At 40.1% G+C, this 22,805-nt stretch overlaps 1 protein-coding gene across 3 annotated transcripts in view; it reads right to left on the reverse strand.

The window, feature by feature from the left end:
* rc3h2 (ring finger and CCCH-type domains 2) overlaps positions 1–22,805 on the reverse strand; it is a 47,975-nt gene that overhangs the window by 11,314 nt on the left and 13,856 nt on the right. Inside the window, exons 2-14 of one of the 3 annotated variants that reach the window (XM_088355822.1) lie at positions 20,709–21,007; positions 17,624–17,741; positions 16,181–16,417; positions 12,716–12,891; positions 10,646–10,846; positions 10,428–10,560; positions 8,730–8,848; positions 8,546–8,658; positions 7,658–7,876; positions 7,396–7,589; positions 4,749–5,047; positions 4,537–4,683; positions 1,036–1,188 (exon numbers count right to left, since the gene is read on the reverse strand). In XM_088355822.1, the coding sequence (XP_088211948.1) occupies positions 1,036–1,188; positions 4,537–4,683; positions 4,749–5,047; positions 7,396–7,589; positions 7,658–7,876; positions 8,546–8,658; positions 8,730–8,848; positions 10,428–10,560; positions 10,646–10,846; positions 12,716–12,891; positions 16,181–16,417; positions 17,624–17,741; positions 20,709–20,939 (2,340 nt within the window). In that variant the 5' untranslated portion in view covers positions 20,940–21,007. Of the gene's footprint in view, positions 1–1,035; positions 1,189–4,536; positions 4,684–4,748; positions 5,048–7,395; positions 7,590–7,657; positions 7,877–8,545; positions 8,659–8,729; positions 8,849–10,427; positions 10,561–10,645; positions 10,847–12,715; positions 12,892–15,863; positions 16,104–16,180; positions 16,418–17,623; positions 17,742–19,141; positions 19,233–20,708; positions 21,008–22,805 lie in introns of those variants that run through there. The other 2 variants (XM_088355823.1, XM_088355824.1) reach the window with 2 other exon arrangements.

Raw genomic sequence — 22,805 nt, forward strand, 5'->3', positions numbered from 1 at the left:
CAGCCCTTTGACACTCTAAGGGCTATACAAATAAACATGACTTGACTTGACGTGTGTAAAATGTGGCTATGTTCCTAAAAGAATATTGAGGGTTGGAGGTGTGAAATGAACCTCAGATGTTATGCCTCAAGGCCTGCATAACTGATTGTGAAAGCCCTCCAGGTAGATTTCTGACCCTGGCAAGTCGTAATGTAATAGGTCAAAAATTGGTTAGGAGGCGGTATCAAAAGTATTAAAACGAAAAAGTGACAAAAAAAATCCCCAAGTCCACTGCTTCTGTCGAACAGACACTTGCAGCCCTAAATTGATTAAAAACTAGAAATATGTTAGGACAGGCCAGACTTCTAGCATTAGCTTCAATGGAGATGGAAAACAACTTCTTGATGGAACTGAAACGCACGGATAATTTGGAAGACAGAGTAACTAAAGTCTTCTTGAGAAAAGGAAGGAGGCTGGATTTTTGTGCACAAATAAAAATTATGTTTAGTGTGTAAAATGTGGCTATATTCCTAAAAAATATTGAGTGTTGGAGTTGTGAAATGCATGCACTGGTATACAGGTATATGAGTGAATCTAATTTACTCTCAACTTATCCAGTTGCATATTTTTTTAGACATATAAATCATGACACAACATCACGCATTACAGATAAGAGAGTTATAGACGAATCCTTTCCATCAAAGTATGATTCAATTGCTGTTGTGAAGAGTAAAATCTTCTTGCAAACATAAAAATAAAAAAATCATGATCGGAAGTGTTCTTTCTACAAATTGCAAACAAATTTAGAAAAACTAAAGCCAGCGAAACTTGACAGCTGCTGCTTGTTTAATATCTTAAGCGAAGGTTTTCATCTCACACATGTTCCCACGCACCACGCAGTCGAGGCATGATTTTGTCTCCCACAGTTGCTAAGCGACTATCTTCCACCCACATAATATTCACTTGGCGGAAACTCTTCGAATGGGGAATTCAACTACACATAAACAGATTAACTTGACGAGTAGCTCTACGTCACACGATAAACCATTCTGTTACCTCGGGTCCAAAATCGATGTTAAAAATGGCCGCAGGCTGGGATGGCCTGCTGGTGGCGTGATGAGGATGATGGAGGTGCTGGTTGTGATGCGCCCACTGTTCTTGTTTGTGGCGTAAACGTTCATTATAGACCAGTGGAACGTGGCCACAATCCTGAAAAAATAATAAGAATACCGTATTTTTCGCAGTATAAGGCGCACTGGATTATATAGTGCACTTCCAGAAAAGTCTTTTGTGATATGTTTTCATATATAAGGCGCAAGGAATGAAAAATACAGTAAAGGCTTAGGTTTGTGGTGAGAATATTAACATTAAAATGGTCGGTGGTACAAAAAAGGTTGAAGACCACTAAAATACAGTATTGTCCTGCCGACTAGCAAAATTTTTAGATAACGCACACGATTCTAAACTAGAGAGAAAGGCATCGTGGAAAGTAATTCGGTCATCCTGAACGGTTTCACACTTACAATGCCCAGTTTATCTATCTATCGAACTACCCTGTCATATCCCTCGAGGGGGGTAACCGACAGCAAGACAAACATATACAAAGTAAAAAAAAAGGAAAAAAGTAGCAAAAAACACACACAAAATTTTTTGGACCATGGCAAAACCAAATGCCCAAACACCCAAACAAGTTAAGCACCTCGGCACTCAAGTTGGACATGCTTTCGTCCCTCCAAATGAAATGGGACACAAGAAAGCGTCCATGTCACTCGGGTCAGGGTGACACAACACACTCACTGGTTTACCCCTGCCGCATCATACGGGTGCCCTTAGAACACGTTTAAACATCCCACTATCCTTTTACAACACCTCTCTACTTATTCCTATCACCTAGTTTAAGCTGAGAAAAAGTGAAAAAAGATTTTATACCAATTTTTGCACACTGCCATCATTGTTAAGTAATTGTGGTCAGCGCTAGAATTTATAGACCGGGCAATAATTGCACAAAAATGCATTTTTAATTTGGTCCACACTGGATAATAGGGCAAACGTTCAAATTTCTCTCCGATTTGAGGTTTTGGGTGCACCTTATAGTCCAGGAAATAGGCTACATGCAAGTGAGCTGGACGGTAACAATAAAACTAAAAAAACTCCTAAATTGTGCATGATAAAACGAGCAGATCTTGTACTTGTGAACTTTGGGATGTTTCAACAAAGAAATGCAAGGAGGTACGTGGAGGAGGCAGAAACATATTTAGGTAGGTACAAAAATAGAGGATGGACCACATTGCGAGAAGGTCCAGAGGCTCCTCGACTGAAATGGGACACAGTATGTGGGTGTCAGAAGACAAACTCAAGGAAAATAAAATTCATCGCGGCCTCACAATGATAAAATATAAAGGGTAAGTGTGTATTATTTGATCCTAGATGTCATTGTATTGTGCCGTGCACCAGAAAACTAGTGAATAAAAAGCACACTACGTAGACTCAAAGTGGCCAAAAAGGATCATATTCTTCTCATTTAAATTGACAGTCAATTGCAAGATTTTTTGTTTTAGCAGCAGCAAGATGACAGACATTTATTTCAGCGCTCAGAAGAAAAATAAGATGACAAAAAGAAAAGGGGAAAATAAAAAAAAGAAGAAGAAAAAAAGGAAAGCTGGAAGAAAAAAGCAAAAAAAGAAGAATAAAAAGAATAGAGAAAAATGAAAAGAGAAGAAAACAGAAGAGAAATAATGAGACAAAAACAGAAAAGGAAATAAAAAAGACAGAAACAATGAAAACAACGGGGGAAAGAAAGGTAGCCAAAATGCATAAAAAATGGAAAGAAAAAAAAAATCTTGTAGTTTAAACTACTGACTTATTTTTAAAAATATTGTGTAATGGAATGTACTTTAGTTGACTTCTTGACATTGTTATACAGTATTTGTATTTGTGTGACATTGCTGATTGACAATTGTTCTGAATCAGTACTTTAGTTGATGTATTTTATTTGTCATTTTTTATTTTTCATAGTTTATTATTTTTTTTTCCGTTACTGTTAAAGTTCCCATTGTAGTCCAACCATCCATTATTTGAACCGCTTATCCTCAGGGGGTGCTGGGGCCCATCCCAGCTATATTCCGGCAGTGGGCAGGGGACACACAGACACACAACATACATTCATACACTCACTTATACCTACAGACAATTATTTAATCTCATCTCATCTCTCATCTCATTAGCTGCACTGCTTATCCTCAGTAGGGTCGCGGGGGTGCTGGAGTCCATCCCAGCAATCATCGGGCAGTGGGCAGGGGACACCCTGAACTGGTTGTCAGCCAATCGCAGGGCACACAGGGACAGACAACTCACTCGCTCATTCACACCTAGGGACAATTTGGACCGGCCAATTCACCTGAAATGCATGTTTTTGGAATGTGGGAGGAAACCGGAGTGCCCGGAGGAAACCCACGCAAGCACGGGCAGAACATACAAACTCTGCACAGGAAGTCTGGAGCTGGATTTGAACCCACGCAAGAGGTTCCCAAGACATGAACTGTGCCGCTAATGCGCTAACCACTGCGCCGCCGTGCTGCCCTACCTGGCATCAGATCGATTAAAAATTGCCAGTATTGTCCACCCCTGGTTTTCAGTGTTTTTCTGAATCTGCAGGTTAGGCAGCAGTCTGGCGTGGAATGATAGAAAGCCAGAGGCCGACGAGATCGATACAAATTGCCCAAGCAGATATCGAACAGATAATAATAATAATAATAATAATAATAATTTCCTTGTATTGTCATTCTGTGTAACAATGTACACAGAACGAAATGTCGATTGCACCTGACCCGTTGTAGCGAGCCGATGCAGCCGCAGCCAACAGAGGGCGCCGCCGACCACTTTTTAAGTCTTAGGAATGACTCGGCCGGGGCGCGAACCACCGACCTCCCAGTCTCAAAGCGGGCGCCTTACCATCTAGGCTACTGAGCTGGTGGGGTCGATACCAGACAGGACAGACAGGATTGATATCAAAACAGGATATCGAAAATAAACAGGACAAACTAGACAGGAAAGGAACTAGAAACCGATATCAAACAACGGGACAGACGGAATTGATCTCAAAACAGGATATTGAAATTAAACAGGACCAACTAGACGGGAACGAATCTGGAAACCGATATTAAACAGGACAAAATAAACGTGAACAATACCGGACAGGAAATACCAACAGGAAACAGGACCGAGTCAAAACCCACGTCTTGCGGGGCAGAGGTTCGTTGACGGACTGAAAAAGGAAGAGTGAGAGCACTGAGCTTAAATGGACTGAAAGCCAATCAGTTAACGAGCCGCAGCTGGCGCCACACGGGCGGGGCCAATTGGGCGCCATGGAAACCGTAAAAGAATCGAACTACAAGGAATTCCAGCAGGTGTTGCAGTTACGGTGTGGTACCACATTGTAATTTCTGAACTCTTGCATCAACTTAAACGTTATCCAGCTGGACCCACGGGAGTTGGTTCTGAGATGCTACTAAAACCGGGCTGTTCACATAGTGTTGATACACATTGAATTGCACTTACCCTGCGCAGCGCTGCACGGTGCTCGGATCCAGAGCAGAAGTTGCTGTCGACCGAGTTGAACCGCTCCCTGAGAGGAGGTTGATAGACAGAGGAATACAGCACCTCTGGAGGCAATGAATTACTTCTTGCGTCTTCCCTATGGTATAACTGCAATGGAAATAAGAAATTATGATAATAACAGTAGCGACGTGGAATATTTTATAAAGCCTGACCTGAGGCCTCCACATTCTCCTGCTGTCGTAGAGAGGCGCATAAACCCCGTGGGCAGGTGCCAGATGGCCGTACTGACACTGTTCTGGGTGGTGATGGAAGACAGCAGGTCTCATGCAGTCTCCAGGCGGATGCGGTGGATATATCGTGGAAGAGGAGGATCGGGGCTGATCTGAAAGTTGAGGATCGCTGGAAAAGGAGGCCGGCGGCAGGGGGGATTCTGTCACGTTAGGTGATCTGAGGAAGCGCCCCATGCAGGCTTTGTGTTGAGGATGGAGAGTATGTTGGTAGAAGGAACCACCTAGTGAACAGCAAAAACAAGATATCTGACTGTTTTAGGGCATTTTGTAGCTTTACTTGACAATTGTGGGTATAACATAGATCCCTCAGTTTCCGAGGTGTATGGGGACCAGAACGACCCACGAAAAGTGAAAATCTGCAAAGTAGTGTCAAAGTAGCACCCTCTTTTGTTTTTGTGGCGGCCTTTATTAGAGCGAACTTGCTGACTTACCAACTGAAAGAGGGAGAGCGAGAGAGGGAGAGAGCGAGAGCAATTTGAAACCTAGCACAAATTTTAAATTAGACGTTGTTTTTGGTTATATTGACCGCACCTTGATTAAAAGTCTTGCCGACTGAAAGAGAGAGGGTGAGAGAGAGAAACAGAGAGTGATAATCTTCACTTAAGCGGGGTGACGAAAGGAGTGGGACACACTCTTCTCAGTGAGATGCAGGGGAATGCAGAGCGGATGTACAGTCAAAGAAGAGTATGATAGACGTAAGCGGTGACGTTTGAAAAGCATGTGTACCACATGACTGATTCAGAAAGGATTCGCTAGGTTTAAGTGAAGATCAAAATAAAAGTGGCATAGTACCGCTTTGGATCCCTCCCCCTTAACTTCGCGTGAGTCTAAAATTTATAGAAAAAACGTCTGACATTGAGTGAGTTGAATAAAAGTTATTTTAACGTGTTGCATAAGCACTAACATTGTCCTGAACCAGAACAGGATCAGGACCCAAACATTTGATGTTTATCACACAAACCTTTTATTTTACAGGAAACGGGGAGTCATGCACGTTAGGCAGCAGTCTGGCGTGAAATGATAGGAAGCCAGAGGCCGAGGAGATCGTTAACAATTGCTCTGAGTAGATATCGGACAGATGGGGTCGATATCTGATTGATAATGAAACAGGATATCGAAAAAAAACAGGACAAACAAGATGGGAACGAAAACTGGAGACAATAACAAACGGGACAAAAATAGATGGGAACAAAACTAGAAACCGATATTAAACAGGACAAAAATAAACAGGAACAATACTGGACAGGAAATGCCAACAGGAAACAGGACCGAGTCAAAACCCACGACTTGCGGGGCAGAGGTTCGTTGGCGGACTGACAAAGAAAGAATGAGACCACTGAGCTTAAATAGTCGGAAAGCCAATCTGTCAATGAGCAGCAGCTGGCGCCACACGGGCAAGGCCAATTGGGCGCCATGGCAACCGTGACAAACATGAACAAAGTATTGTTATATTGGTTTCTAGAAAATGATTTACACCCCATAATTTTATTACATGCACCAAGCATGTTATACATTATTCTGTCCACATGATGGTGTAATAAAGGAGATGACTCATCTTGAAGCCCCTACATTTGTGTGAAACCTGCAGGGCTTCACTGCTTTATAGAGCTTCATTTTGCCATCACTAGTAAAACTTCTTTTAGCAACGCACACCATATATACTGTATGTATTTCCGATCATGTCCACTGCATTCTGTGATATATAAACGCGCACAGAGTCATAAAGTGCACTTTCAAGTTTCTATTTTTCGCATTACAGTCCAAAAAATACAATACAAGCCTGTAATACCACAGAGCTAACTAAAATAAAAAGGTAACAGCCAGTATTTGATATTTTATATTTGTTTTGAGGACTAAGGACTTTTTAGGCCGCGATTGACGTGGATGGATAGTGTTATGAGTGCTCTGCAGGAAAGATGTCTAAATATAATGGAAGCTAGATCTCTTGTTGGTGATAAGAATGAGTGGAGAGGTGTAGTGAAAGGATAGTGGGATGTTTGGACGCGTTCTAAGGGATGGGCAGGGCACCCATATGATGTGACAGGGGTAAACCAGTGAAAGCTGTCGGGCCCTGCTGTTGAACAGAAGAGTGTGTTGTGTCACCCTGACCCGAGTGACATGGCCGCTTTCTGGTGTCCCGTTTCATCTGGAGGGACGAAAGTATGACTAACTTGGGTGCCGAGGTGCTTAACTTGTTTGGGTGTTTGGGCATTGGGGTTGGCCATGGTCCTAAAGTTTTTGTGTGTGTTTTTTTGCCACATTTTCCTTTTTATTTTCTTTATGTTGTATGTGTTGTCTTGCTGTCGGTCACCCCTCTCGAGGGATATGACCAGGGTGGGTAGATAGATAGATAGATAGATAGATAGATAGATAGATAGATAGATAGATAGATAGATAGATAGATAGATAGATAGATAGATAGATAGATAGATAGATAGATAGATAGATAGATAGATAGATAGATAGATAGATAGATAGATAGATAGATAGATAGATAGATAGATAGATAGATAGATAGATAGATAGATAGATAGATAGATAGATAGATAGATAGATAGATAGGACTTACGGTCCGGCTGGTAGTTGGGGATTTCATTTGCTTTTTGTTGTTCCTGGTAGAAGATTTCTGAGGACTGAAGAGGATGAGCACCTCGAAGCATGAAGGGGCCATGTTCAGACACTGGGCGTCCGGCGCCGTCAGTTAGATGTCCTGCGGCAGTCAAAGGACATGGCACTGGAGTTTTGGGTGGAGAAGCGGGATTCCTGAAAGAGAAATAAAAAATTTGATTTTTGCTCTTTTTGAGAAATTATAAATCGGGAAATATTCTTACTGTTGAGATGAGCACAGTGTAGCTATTTGGGTAGCAGGCAGATCATTGGACGCACTCGCCCCAACCAATTCACTGGAGCCCACTTGCTGATTGCCTCCCCTGAGTCGTGGCTCCTCTCCCAATTCCGACGGAGTGCTACCCTCCCCTGTGAAAGATATGCCTCCGGAGGCAGGGCATGCACTGCTCCCAGTTACGCTTTTTCTGTTTCTGAGACGAAACCTGCAAACAAAAAATTCCCAAATTATTACATTGATCGGTGGGACTCTCTTACTGAGCAATTGAACATATTCAGATTCAGAATATTTATCATCATTGTCAGGTCCTTAGCTTCTATAGGAACAGATAATAACTGGAAAAGGTTGTCAGATGACTTGGGCGAGATATAAAACTAAATCTTATCCTTATTATACTTTAGGCAGGCCTTTCTTACTTTTACTGTTTTCATGCTACACTAAGAAGTGCAGAGCATGATGTCACTCTCCAATGCTCCCCTCCCCGCCCCCATTCCTTGAATCTAATGTGTTCCACCTCGAACAGCTCTACTAAAAGTTAGATCTAGCAGATAAGCACAGTGGAAAGTAAAGCGTAAGGGCTCTTTGTTCTCAGTTGGGCGTTTATGTTATCGTTATACAAACATTTTAATATCTATATCTGATTTGTCTTCCTTTTTTCCCTGATGTTCGCAGATCAACAATGCAAACGGTCTATTGAAAAAATTAAAATAAATTTAAAAGGAGAAATATGGGAATCTAAGAAAAATGTACTTCCATTTTATAAAAACCTGAACTGAAGATGCTGACTTGAATCAGCACAGATTTAGAGATGATAATATACATTTGTGGATTAAACATTTCAAGTTCGTCCAAGAAAAAAATGTCTTTCACTCACATCTCTAGTTCATCCTGCGTATGCGCAAATGTGCAGTTACTTCCTCTGGGACAACCTCCCTGATGACTGAGATCTCTGCACATGGTGGTCTTGTACTTGCTGTTGACCGGAGGCTGCACACACAATATGCACTTTTTATTCCACTGTTATCTGAGATGTGTGCGTGGCACCATGACTGGACTACCTGTGGAGTCTCATGGTTCTTCTTGCTGAAGTTCTGTATGAATTCCATAAGGCCGTGGACCACCATCTTAATAGCCAACATTACATTTTTCAGCTCCTCCCAGGATGGTGCTGCATCATCTGTGCATAAAAACAATTGAGATATTACCGTTTAAAGTTCCCCAAGACTCACTTGTCACAATAAAGATGAGTCACGGCTGCTCTTCTCAGCAATTCCTTTTTGAGCAATATTTTTGTGTTTTCTTCAGAGATCTCAACTTGAACTCAGATAATCAAAGGGGAGTGTCCCTTTTTTAAAATCTGTCCTGTGAGTAGTCATCAATAGAGCTCATAAGTCAAGTTCATCTTTAGAATGGCAAGGCATAGCGGTCGACTGATTTTGGGGTGGGCCGATTATTGGCACCGATATTTGGGAATTTGAGAGATATCCTTTTCTGGATTTTTATTTCTTCGACTGGATGATTATTTAGGCTAAGATGCAGCAGAGCCTCTCTTTCCATCTCTTCCCTCCCATTGTCTCGGAAGCTATCCACTTCGCACCTTCTGATTGGATACGCTACCAGGGGCGGAGCCACTAAAGCAGTAAGAATAACATTATAGCCGAGTAATTGATGGCAGCTCTGCTCACTACTGAGCCTCGACTCGCCTGTGGATCGAGACCGCTGATAATATTAAGATTTTTGAGTATGTGGAGTCTGTGGTAGAAAAGCACGTATGTGATTAAGAGATCGAGAGAAAAGCACGCGAAAGTAGAAGGCCGAGTGAATAGCTGTGGCCATAATATTAGTTTGTCAATCGGCCATAGAACAGGAGTTCTCACACTTTTCAACTCGCGGGCTGCATTGAAATTTCGAAATTTTTGCTTTAGGTTTATTAAAATCATGGTGATAGTATCGGCATAATTTTTTTCATTTACTGTAAAAAAAATCCGTAAGATATTCAAGTTTTTATGTACCTTTATATCGTGATTGCCGAATTGGAGCACCTGCGGCAGCTTGTTGGGCGCCAACAGCCCGGACAGCTGATGTGAGGACACCCCCTTTTTAAACCCCCGGCTTCCTCTCAGTGACTGTCAGATCGTTGCGAACTGTTGCATTCTGCTCAGTGAGCATTCCTGTCTGACTCCGTTTTTGCTAAGCCTTTTTCCTGCCTGATCTTCGTTATTGACCTGTTTCTGGACCTTACGAACACGACATCGCCTTCGATTTCCAGCCCCGGCCAACGACTCACTATTCCTGCCTGTCTCCGTCCGACACGGAAGTGTCACTCCTGCCTCGCTCGCTCCTGTTGTCCGTCAGTCCTCGGATCAAGCAAGCAAGCCTTACTCTCCCTCTCTTTTCTAATAAAAACTGAGAAATGTGCGCTATTTAGTCCTGTGTCCGTTTCTGGTCCGTGACACCTTTGTACAAGTTGCTACTATACCTAATTTTATTTCCTGCACTGTTAATTTTTGGTTTAAGTGAAAGATTAGTCATGATAGTTGTGCTGAAATTCTAATTTATTTACTGTAAAAGGTTTCAGAGAGCTATCAACGTTTTATTTAGAGAAATAAGTATTTTTTGCGGTATTAAATATTCATTACACCATTTTTTAAGCTTTTACAACAAACAAACATTAGCTCCAAATGTTGGTTATTGGTTTCATCTTAATACTAATACTCGTTAAACCCATATCGATGGATTCTTTGCAGGTAAAGTACCTGCATTGTAATCGACGTTGGCAAGCAAGTCCAGGTGAGATCTGAGGCTGGTGAGATTAGAAGGGTCTCCTGACCTCTGCACGACGATGGTCAGCTCTTGGACATTCTTTGCAAACGATTCTGGTGACTGCAACTACACAGTAAAGATCGCACATTATGGTCTTTTTTTCAATAAGAAGAAAAAAAACTCAGACTAAATTTGAACAAGTGAATGAGACCTTATCAATAATAGACTGCATGTGAGACTTGTGGCCCATGTCGCCGTACAACAGCAAGGACCACTGGTCGGGAGAGATGCGGAGGCCGGCTTCTATGGCTATGTGCACGATCTGGGCGTCGTGTTCTCTCCTCAGAGTCTCGTAAGTGCGGAATTCCTCCTTCAGTTGCATTAGCGAGGAGTCTTCGTCCCGCTTGGTCACCTGGTTAATGAAGCAGGGGGAACATAACAATCAGAGCTGTCATAAGACTTAAAGGGACAGTGTGTAATATTTAGTGCCTCCTAGTGGTACGAAAACATTTTCATTCGGTAAAAAAAAAAAACAACATCATTGATTTGAATACAAAGCAAATACCTAAATTATCATTCCAATGTTAATTGTTATTACAAAAAAACATTAGTCTCTCGACTAATTTGTAGTTCTTTTACGCAGTGTGATCCATGCTTAGGTCGTCACAAGGTATGTCTGGTATCTTGCTGCTATGCTGTCCTCTATGAATTAAAATAGGTGGGGAAAAATGACGTATTGACAGTGGCTAACCTTTTTATTTGTGTTCTAATTGTATCATGAAATTGTCATGATTACTGATGTGAATCATCTTTGCCCGCTCATTTGGCGCCTGCCGCCGCAGGTTCTGATTGGCTCCCTGTCACTATTTGAACCCACTCCTGTCAATCCCCTGTTGTCAGTCCGTCTGCTAACCTCAGTGTATACTAGGGAAGCCTTTTTCGACCCTGACTCCCACCTGTCCTGTTTTTGCTCCCGTCTGTCTCCGGCTACGACCCGTTTTGATCCTGACCACGTTTGCTCTCCCGTCCTGACTTACGACGCGTTTCTGACCCCGACCACATTTTTGCTCTCCTGTCCCGGCTATCGACCTGTTTTTCCGTCCTTGACAACGTCATCGCTCGCTACGGAAGATCCACTTCCGTGTTAGGATCACAATCCGAGTACGAAAGCGACTTGCTTCCCGCGCCAAGCGAACACAGGATCGTGGGCGCAGCCCTTCCTCTTTCCTTTAATAAAACTTGTGAGAAATGTAACGCAATTGGGTCCTGTTTCCGTTCTGGTCCTGACAGAAATATAAACTCGGACAAAGAAAAATACTATGTACGAATTATGTTGCTTTCGAACAAGGCTTGCTCATCTATTCATTTTGATAGTATAGGGTTTTTTTTCTTAATTTATCAACCATTCCCTTTCATTTCAATCAATTGTGATAAGAATAATGAGAAATAAATTTAAATTATCTAAATTATACTAGTTATGCTGATTATTACCATGCAAATAAAAAACAATGATAAAGTTTAATAATAAATCTTAACATTATATTTAATAGAAGACACAATAAGTTATGAAATTTAATAACAATGAAATTTAATAGGTTAAAAAAAGGAAAATAGAAAAATAGTTTTCTATTTGGAGTGGGAAATTAATGGTTTTATTATTTAAACATAGGAAAATAAAAATTTTACCCTAATGGCCAATAACTGGTCTTCTTAAGTACTTTTTATTATATGTAATTTATTTCTTTAGTAAAATAAAAAAGCAGCTCTTCAAAAGAGCAAAAAATCTGTTGTGACAGATAGAAAATATATTTAAAACAAGAGAAAATATAATTACATAAGAACAATCATAAAAATGATGGGAATGTTTTTCACGTGAAGTAAAATTGTTTTCAATTGAATATTGTTAGGGCGGCATGGCAGCTCGAATGGGCTCTGCCAATCCCGTGACCTTACTGAGAATAAGCGGTGAAGATAATGGATGGATATTGGTATTTTTGCAAGCTTTCACAAAAAAAAAAAAACTAATTAAGGCCCCTCTGTAGTGGTGTGAAAAATCTTCAGACATGTCAACTCAAATTAAGATCAAGAAAAGGAAGTCTCCCTTTATCAGAATCTGCCCTATGAGTAATCATCATTAGACTTCACACCGACCTCCCGCTCTACACAAAAAACTGTGTTATAGCCTGGCTTTTTAAATAAGTACCAGTACCTCTCCCAAAGGCTCATCACACAATGTATGAATAATTGTATTTTCGAAGACTTTCAGACTGTCGCGGTGTACCTTGAAGCAGGAAGCCCTGTAGAGGAGCTGCACCACATGGCCAATGCTGGTTTTGGAAGCCTGAGGGAAGCGCCCCTCTAACTTTTGCACAGCAAACAAGACCAACACCTTCCTAGAGAGCGCAGAACCATCCTCCAGAGCCAACAGCACCAGTTTTAGAGTATCTTCTTGCATGGCTGAGGGTGACAAGGAGTAATAAGTTGGACTATAATACAAGCGATTCTTTTACACTCTTTCAAATTTGCTTAACAAACGTGCATACTACATATATATTTTCATTTAGGGAGAAATAAATGCATGCAGAAAATGCATTTTATAAAATACAGCAAATAATGACTGTCGAGGAGTGAGCTGTGGCCTACAACATCTGAAAGGTGCATTGGTATCGGTGTACCTTTACCATATAATTTACTGCAAATTTGTTAAATCGTCATCCTTTTTAGAGAACAGATATAATGTATATAATGTCTGAGTGTTAGTATCTGCTACGTTTTATATGCAAAAGAGAAGTTGGCTAAAATAAAGATGCAACAACAATTGGCTTAATCAACAACTACAGTAAGTTGATTATGTTTTAACTATGAGCCTTCAAAAAGACCCCCAGCCACCCAGCTAAGCCACACTTTTTACGCGATTGATTTACTACTCTGGCCCTTAGAAAATTGATTTTTCTACCATGTGGGCTACCAAGGTAAATGAGTTTGACACCCCTGCATTAAAGGGACAATGTGTATTATTTGATCGTACGTGCTGCTGTATTGTGTAGTGCAACTTAAACAAGGACTAAAAAACACAACAAAGAATACAAACAGCAGAGAGTCAGAGGGACCAAATCAGACAATTTTTCTTGTATTTTTTCTCAGCCTTTTGCAAGGTTTTTAGGTACTTGAGCAAAAAGTTGGTGGATGATTATGTCAGTTCTTCTAGTGAGGCGTATTATATGTAAAATAAATACAAAGTTCTTAACTTTAACATGAAAAATTTCAAGTGGATATGATTTGTATGTTTTTTTGCTTATTTATTAAATTATTCACACTGCCCCTTTAAATTTGCAATTTTCAAGATGTCACTGTAATACGCAAAAGCACTCTTTTTCACTCTTTACTCACTAAGTTCATTCTCGTCCCCACATTCTTTTTTGCTCTATTTGTTAGTGTAGCAAAAAAATGATGAAAGTAGGAAAAGGCCTGTCGAAGTAAAATCCAAACGCCAACCCTAACCCAAAGAAATATGTGAAGAAGAAAAAAAGAGTTTATTTAGGCACGTCTAAGAAATGTCCGTTCTTGCACCTGCATGATGACTGAGCTGACTGGGGCTGAAACGATGACACAAGCCAGGAGATGGCAGCAATGAGTAAAAAAGTTCCAAATTCCATACAGGTGCTTTAATCCTGGTTCGTACACATTATTTATGGCCAAATTCAAGTACTTATTTAGGACTTTCAAAGCAAATTTTCCGATTTCTCCAGTCGCATTATAAGAAGAGGCGTGAATTATGCATTTTGCAGGTCAACAAATGTATCTGCGATTCAAGAATACAATTTTTAATCCGGCTTGTGCATTTATCATGACATATGCTTTTTAGATCTTGGTAAATCACAAATATATTTGTTTTTTAGACAAATCTTTCCCCATAAAAGGGTTGGGTAGAAATGAATATCTAATATGCACCTTACATTTTCAGTTGCGGTAAGTTTGTCCTATTACAATTTACCACTGGGAAATTTTTGCATGGTCCGTAATACATGTCCAGAATTGCTTCATAATCCTTGCAGTAAAAGACATTTTATAGTGCCATGTTTAGGTGTATCATGCACCTGTCCTCTTGAGCACAACCTACAGGGGATGATGCTTAAACATACTTGTTGAGAAACCTTGCAACAATTTCAAGCATATACAAGCACCCAACCCAAAATTCATGTGTTTTTTAATCCTTAAAACACAACATGAAAATTCAAGCATTTTTAAGCACCTGTACAAACCATGTTTACAGTCAAAAGGTTGGCACGTATGTGTGGCACCCTGTTAATCTGGGAACTGTTCCCATGAAAATTGATTTAAAACGGCCTTGGGCCTCACCCAAAAGGTTTCAGTAAACTACGGAGTTTGTGTGTTGGAATGTATGGACCACTCTGCTTGAATCCATCTACTGATTGGATTTTAATTACAATAATCAATAACAAACATTCTCTATAGACAAGTTAAATATCCAAACAAGGTAACCATAAACAAAAAAAAACAATATCCCTTGGTGAAGTTCTACATGTGTTCATCTAGTGCATTTTATCCGATTGCAGGTATTCAATAAAATAACAAAAAGTGCCCACCCATCCATCCATCCATCCATCCATCCATCCATCTAATGAAATGATCTGCATTTATATAGCGCTTTTCAAGTCAATGACTTCCCAAAGCGCTTTACATTGTGCTTCACATTTCCCTATAGCGGCCGTGATCTGTGCAGCCATGTAAGGCGCTAACCTGCTTTTTGGGGGTATTGGGGGTTCAGTGTCTTACCCAAGGACACTTCGGCATGTAACACGGATAATCCATCCATCCATCCATCTATCTATCTATCTATCTATCTATCTATCTATCTATCTATCTATCTATCTATCTATCTATCTATCTATCTATCTATCTATCTATCTATCTATCTATCTATCTATCTATCTATCTATCTATCTATCTATCTATCTATCTATCTATCTATCTATCTATCTATCTATCTATCTATCTATCTATCTATCCATCCATCCATCCATCCATCCATCCATCCATCCATCCATCCATCCATCCATCCATCCATCCATCCATCCATCCATCCATCCATCCATCCATCCATCTATCTATCTATCTATCTATCTATCTATCTATCTATCTATCTATCTATCTATCTATCTATCTATCTATCTATCTATCTATCTATTACTCTTTCAACTATAAACTCCAAGCTAGCACCTGTGGATAGAAGAGATAAAATAACACACCTTGCATCAAAGAGGTGAAACTGAATTGGCTATTTAGTAAACTCTCTTTTTCTATAAACATGTTAAAACTAAACAATAAGCAATCATTCTCTACATTCAACTTGTTAGAAATATTTCTACACGCATGTTAATACTTATCGTGTGAATCAACAGACTAACCTGTAAAATGAGGAGATTGTGTGTTGGAATGAGGCTGTGTGGACAACTCTGCTTGAATCCATCCAAAGATATGATTTTGGCGGAAGTGACGCCGTAAAGCATACCGGTGAACAGATACTGCACAAAGGTTCCTATCCCCATGACAACACACTGCAGCAATACTGTAAATTGTCTTTGGTTTTCCACCATGTAAATGTATACATAAAACAATAGAAATTGTTTTCAAAACTTTTTAAAGTAAAATAAAGTTCTCCCGAACATGAGGGTGTCACATATGCACTTGCCCTGACAGAATGTTTACTCTTGCCACTACTTACCAGGCCCTAGAAACTGGCATCCTCGTGCCCTGACCGCCGCCCAGAGGTTGGCAGACAGCTGGTGAGGGCTCTGGTGCTGCAGGAGGAGCTCGATGATGGCCCGCTCACCCAGAGACCGGCATGTACGCATGGCCCGTAATCGGCCTTCCTCTTCTACCAGTTGACAGTTGACGAGTGTCACCAGCTTCCTCTGCATCGGTCGGCTGAGCATGTTTGGGCTCGGTGGCGGTGGCACGCCTGCAGAGGGCATTGAGATGGTCAGTCTTTTTCTCATGTTTTTAAAAGGGTATTACAGTCATACCTAGAGCACCTCTAAACACAAGTATTTTTATTTCCAGAAGTAAATCCTTATACAACAAGCTTAATTAGTTCCAGGATCTGTCATGATTACAGATTCGGGGCACCTGCGGCTGCCCCCTTGGCGCCAACAGCCCTGGTCGCTGATTGGCTCCCTGCCGCTTCTTAAACCCCCCCGGCTCCCTGTTACCAGCGTCAGACCGTCCTGCGAACCTACGCTTTTGCTATGCAAGCTCTGTACCTTCCAAAAATCTCCTGCCCTGTTTTCTCCTGCCGGTTACCTGTTGCCGACCTGTTTCTGGACCCGTTTCTGGACCCGTTTCTGGACCCGTTTCTGGACCCGTTTCTGGACCCGTTTCTGCCCTGCTCTTCCGTCACAGCCATCGACCTGTTTTGCCCTGTTTCCGGCCTGATACTTGTTGCCGACCTTTTTTCTGGACTCGTTACTGCCATTGCTCCCTTGTCCTGGCTATCGACCAGCTTTCCTGCCGCCCACGACTATCCTCGCTCGACACGTCCGCGTTCCTGCCATCAGCTACCCGTGTCCGACGATCATCGGATCGTGGAAGCAAGCACTGCTCTCTTTTTTAATAGAACTGAGTAAAACGAACGCTATTGGGTCCTGTCTCCGTTCCTGGCTTGTGACAGGATCATGCTTAAATTTTTTTGCAACCATCTGCAACGTAATTGGTCCGGTTCCAGACCTACCAAAATAATCCAAGTTAACAATAGATAGCTATAAACCACATCTTCTTGATCACTAAAAACACATTGAAATAGTAATTCAACATAAAAAATACAGTAATAAGATGAACAAAATGATATCAACGAAATAGAATACGGGTCTTTCATGGCCAAATTCAAGCCGTTTTTAAGAACATTTTAAGTCAATTTTACAATTCCAGTACAATTGAAATTACAGTACCATTGAAAGAACAATTTCAGTGTGTATCATGTATTTCGCAGATCCAAAATTGGGGAGTCGGGAACGAATTAATTAGTTTTTAATTATTTCCTATCGGGAAAATTCGCTCCTCACACAAGCAATTCGAAATCCAAAGAAAATCATGGAACGAATTAGGCTCATATGTGCTTGTATATGCTGTACCCATATACATTTATTTCTTTTGAACTTGAGAAACATACCTTTAGTACCACTAATTGGTTTGAGGTAAAGCGCCAACTCTTCCAGATACACCGTGCAGGCCTCATAGTGTCCGAAATCGGTTTCATTTATCAGGCTGACAGGCTGCACTTGGAGTTTCTAAAAAACACACAAACACAGTTGTTGTCTAATCAGGTTCTTAGTGCCCTTGTCAACATTTGTTACGGATTCACTGGAAGTAGTTCCAGGAATGGGTGAACACAAATTGCAGGGTACACCCAAACAAATATCGATTCAAACGCATGCCTTGAAAACGATTCGGCACTGCGCCGGTGGGTAATTATGGAATTAGATCATCTATTTTACGTGTCGTTCCAAAACTGTGCACTCCAACATTGTCTCTTTGAAGATGACTACAAATGTGCTAGCTTTGTTCAACCGTTACATTGCAAGATCAAAGCATATAGTCATGCTACTTCTAATTTTTTTCTCCAGCCTTTTATTGATTGAGTGATTGATTGATTGATGTTTGCATTTTTTTATCTGTTCATCAAATACAAACCTACAATGGCTTCAAAAGCAAAAACTTTGACAAACAATTGAGAAAACAGAAGGGAAAAAAGGGCAAATGGGACAAAGCTGGAGCTTAAAGGTTTCTGGATTTGGTGGGGTAGTTGAACAGCAAGATGGAGACAACATTGTCACCTCCCTCTAAGTGAGTCTCATGTTATGTAAAATAGATAGTAATTTCTTGACCTACAATTATTTAGATAATTGAATTGAATTATTTTTGTCATAGAACTGAGTTGTGTTTGTCATTGCGCCATAACGAGACATGACACTCCAGGATAAACAAGTAGAAAAGACTTAAAAGAGAAAAATAAGGTAAAAGACTAAGAATAAATTGGCCAAAATATTTAAAACGCAGTGTTAAAAGACTGCCCAAAGTTATTATAATAGTGCAATTAAAGTGCACTCTTTTTACAATCTTTTTACCATTAAGTGGTGAAATGTCCCTGGTTCGAGACCGTGTGGAAACATATGTCGGCCTGGCGAGGGACGGGCTCCACCAGGCTGTTCTTACCCAAGACACACCACAGGAAATGGTGCCCCTACGACTGTAGTGGTTAAGAGATCCAACCTACCAACCAACAATATTATTATTATATTCTCAGACTTATGTTGCAATTAGTTTTTCCTATTAATCCTGACAGTCTTTTCTCCTTTTTCCTCTTTTAAGTCTTTATTACATGTTTACCCTGGAGTGCCGGCCGTGTCAAAATCTGAAAACCTTTATGTTTGTTGTTAAAGCTGTTTTAAAGGCACTTATGTTCTAAAATGAGAAAGAGAGACAGACAGACAGGCAGACAGACAGAGAGAAATGCCTTTAAAAAAATCATTGAATTAAAAAGAACATGAACTATCATAAAATCATATAAACAAGCATTTTTAATACTCATAGGTGGAAAAAATAGCATGTATTTACCACCACATAATTATCTTACATTTTGCTGCTACGGGTACCACAAAACCTTAAAAATGAGTTCTTTATACTCTACCTTTTGCTTTTTAGCTCTGATTTTCGGTTGCACTACACCAGATAGGGACATCCAATGGTCAAGTAATACACACTGTCCCTCTAAGATAAGTGTTCAACCTACTTTAAAGCCAGTTATACAATGAAAAGAAAAAGAGAGACAGAGAGCACGAGAGAGAGAGAGTAATGGGAGGAGGAGATTATCTTTGAAGTTTTTTTTTTGTATATCATGTTTTTAAAAGTTCAGTTAGTGTCTACACATAATAGCTTTTCATTTTATTTTAATAACATTCTTGTTCAATAGATTTAACTTATATTGCAGGTTACAGTTTTGTTTTTCTCAAAAGGTATTTATCTTATTAAAATGAATTGTTTTTCATTTTTTAAGCAAAATCGGGCACAACAAAATGTGAATGAATTCAAAAACCGTTTAGAACAAATAATATCTGCATGGTACATAGTTCAACAGGAAGGTGATCATAATTGGAACTGAAAATCAAAGAGAAATGAAAATCCTGTACTGGACTGATGTCTAATATCCATTTCGGATCGGTACACACCTGACACTTCAAAGAACATTTTCCAAAACGATTCACGACAGAATAATGTCAAAAAAATACAAAATGTACTATTCCCCTTTGATCATTTTGATTTCAAATTACTGTATTTTGCGGACTAGAAGGTGCACCTAAAAACCCCAGATTGGCCCAAAATTTGAAAGTGTGTCTCTATACAACAAAACATGAAGGATGAAGATTGGAATAACATTCTGAATTCATACATGTAGAGACTTTATGGTATACTGCCGTATTAGGGCCTTTAACGAACAACCAAATACTAGTGCAAAGCGTAGTTTGCAACAGGAATGGAACCTGGGTCACCGCAGTGGGAGCATCGACATTTAAACACTAAATCACCATTGATACAGACACACAGCACATGAAAAGGCATCAGATTTGATCTCATTACTACATCATTTCTACTCACGGTGCCAAAAACAAATGTTAGAGAATGTAAAAAACAGAAAGTCATCCTGAAAGATATAATACATGCAAATTTAGATTAATCATGAAATACATCAAAGAGTTGTTTCCCTCGTTGTAATTTTTTTGCGTATATATCTTTCAAGACTACTTTCTATAAAGTTCTTTCACTAATATTTGCTCTGTGGCCTCTGGTGGTCTAATGGTTTGATTTTGGCACTCTCACTGCCGCGACCTGGGTTCAATTCCTGTCGCATACAATGTTGGGAGATTTTGGTTGGTGACATTTTTGGAATGATCAATCATTCAGATGATATATAAGAGACCAAAATGTGCAATGGTTGTTAGGTAGATCCCTTAACCACTGGGGCTGTAGCGGCACCATTTCCTGTGGTGTTTCTTGGGAAAGTACAGCCTGGTGGCGCCCGTGCTTTTCCTGGCCAACAAATGTTTCCACCAGGTCTTGAACCAGTGACATTTTGCTCCCCTTAAAATCCAGGGAGCCTTATAGTGTATATTAATTTAAATTAATATAATTCCAGATTGCAACATGGAATCTTGATAAACTGAAATTCAGAAGGTTAAAAGCAAGTTAAATATGTATACCTGAGCTCCCAAAAGTTGCAAGATGGCGCAGTTGACGGGCAGCAAGTCGATTTCAGTGCGGATAGGTGTCTGGTCGAAGGGACAAGCTTTGCGGTGAAGTTTTTGCAGGCAAGCGTGGCAGATGGTGTGGGAGCACCCGAGGCTAACAGGCCGCTGCCCATCGCTGTTGAACTCGTGGAAGCAAACGGGACAAGACAGAAAGTCTGTCCACTGAGCAGCCTGCACCGGCATCCCGGCTCCGGTTCACAGGAGGCGCATCTCAGAGCGCTGCAGCTTTGGAGGGCCGGCCCTGGAAATGACTGGAAACGAACAAATGTTGCTGTTAACCTTGAAAAAGACCACACCCACTAGAGGTAAATTAGAGTGGATATGAAAGGCACCAAAGAGAAGTGAAATGTAAAGAGATCACAAAACCTCTTTGGTGTTTAGTTCTTTGAAATCTTTGAAGTAAAGTAAAAAAAAAAAGAATGATTTTTTTTTTCTTCACAAGTTCACATTCAGTTCGCATGATTATGTTGATGGTTAAAAAAATAAAAAAATAATCTCGGGAATATTTAAATGTACTTTTAAAAGTCCTTAAAGGGAAATTTTGTAATATTTGACCACAAGATGTCACTGTATTAATGTGTAGTGCAACAACTGAAAAGGAGTGCTACAAACCACAAGGAAGAAGAAAAACTATGGGAATGAAAGTGACCAAATTGTAACTGTTTTTCTTCTCATTCATTTGCCTAGCCTTTCACAAAGTTTTCTTTTTTTCCAGGGTTACCCTAGAAGCAAGATGGCGGAGAACCATGTCAGGTCTAGGTCAGCCTCATGTTATGTGGCTATATATATATATATATATATATATGTAATTTAGAAGTCCTCAAAGGGACACTGTGCAACATTTGATCACAAGATGTCACAGGACTAATGTGTAGTACAACAATTTAAAACAAGTGCTACTAAGCTCAAGGAATAATACAAACTATGAAAAGTCACCAAATTACAATTATTTTTGTTCTCATTCCTTTGCCCAGCCTTTTACAAAGTGTTGTTTTTTTTTTTCAGGTACACCTATCAGCAAGATGCCAGAATAACCATGTCAAGTCTAGGTGTGCCCAATGTTATGTCAAATGAATCCAAATACCTTGACCAACGCGTTAAAGACATGGTTATATGATAGTTCATGTATTTTTTCTTATTATTCAAATCAATATTGTTTTTTAAATGAATCATATTTTTTATATCAATGTCTCTTTAGTTCACTGCTTTTCAATTTCTTCTGTCACGCCTCAGCTCTGAAGAAGAAATCCTCTTGCGCCCCCACCCGGGAGTGTGTCTCCTCAGTCGGGTCAATCATTTTTCTTGGGGTCAATTGAGGGTCTGCTCCACTTTGTATCTACACTTGATACTTCAAGGCTTATACTCTGTGCCAGTTATCTCCAACCTTTTTCAAGCTGAGATGTACGTTTTGGTATTTATTAGCGCAAAGGGCACCCATTTTCATACGTATTTGTAAAATAACAACTTATCATGTTTTACTATGTTGTAACTGTAATAGATAGATAGATAGATAGATAGATAGATAGATAGATAGATAGATAGATAGATAGCTAGATAGATAGATAGATAGATAGATAGATAGATAGATAGATAGATAGATAGATAGATAGATAGATAGATAGATAGACAGACAGACAGACAGACAGACAGACAGACAGACAGACAGACAGACAGACAGACAGACAGACAGACAGACAGACAGACAGACAGACAGACAGACAGACAGACAGACAGACAGACAGACAGACAGACAGACAGACAGACAGACAGAAAGACAGACAGACAGACAGATAGATAGATAGATAGATAGATAGATAGATAGATAGATAGATAGATAGATAGATAGATAGATAGATAGATAGATAGATAGATAGATAGATAGATAGATAGATAAAAGGAAGTAGGATTATACATACTCAGTCAACCACTAAACATATATATATTTAACTAGAAAATTACAATGACCCAACACTACATCAGGTCCACGGGCACCTTAGCTGTCCTTAAGAGGCGACGTTGTGATCGCAGGCACCACGTTGGTGCTTATGC

This window comes from Urocampus carinirostris, chromosome 16 (assembly GCF_059441175.1).
Source record: "Urocampus carinirostris isolate Australia breed hairy pipefish chromosome 16, RoL_Ucar_1.0, whole genome shotgun sequence".
In the NCBI taxonomy this organism is placed as follows: Eukaryota; Metazoa; Chordata; class Actinopteri; order Syngnathiformes; family Syngnathidae; genus Urocampus; species Urocampus carinirostris.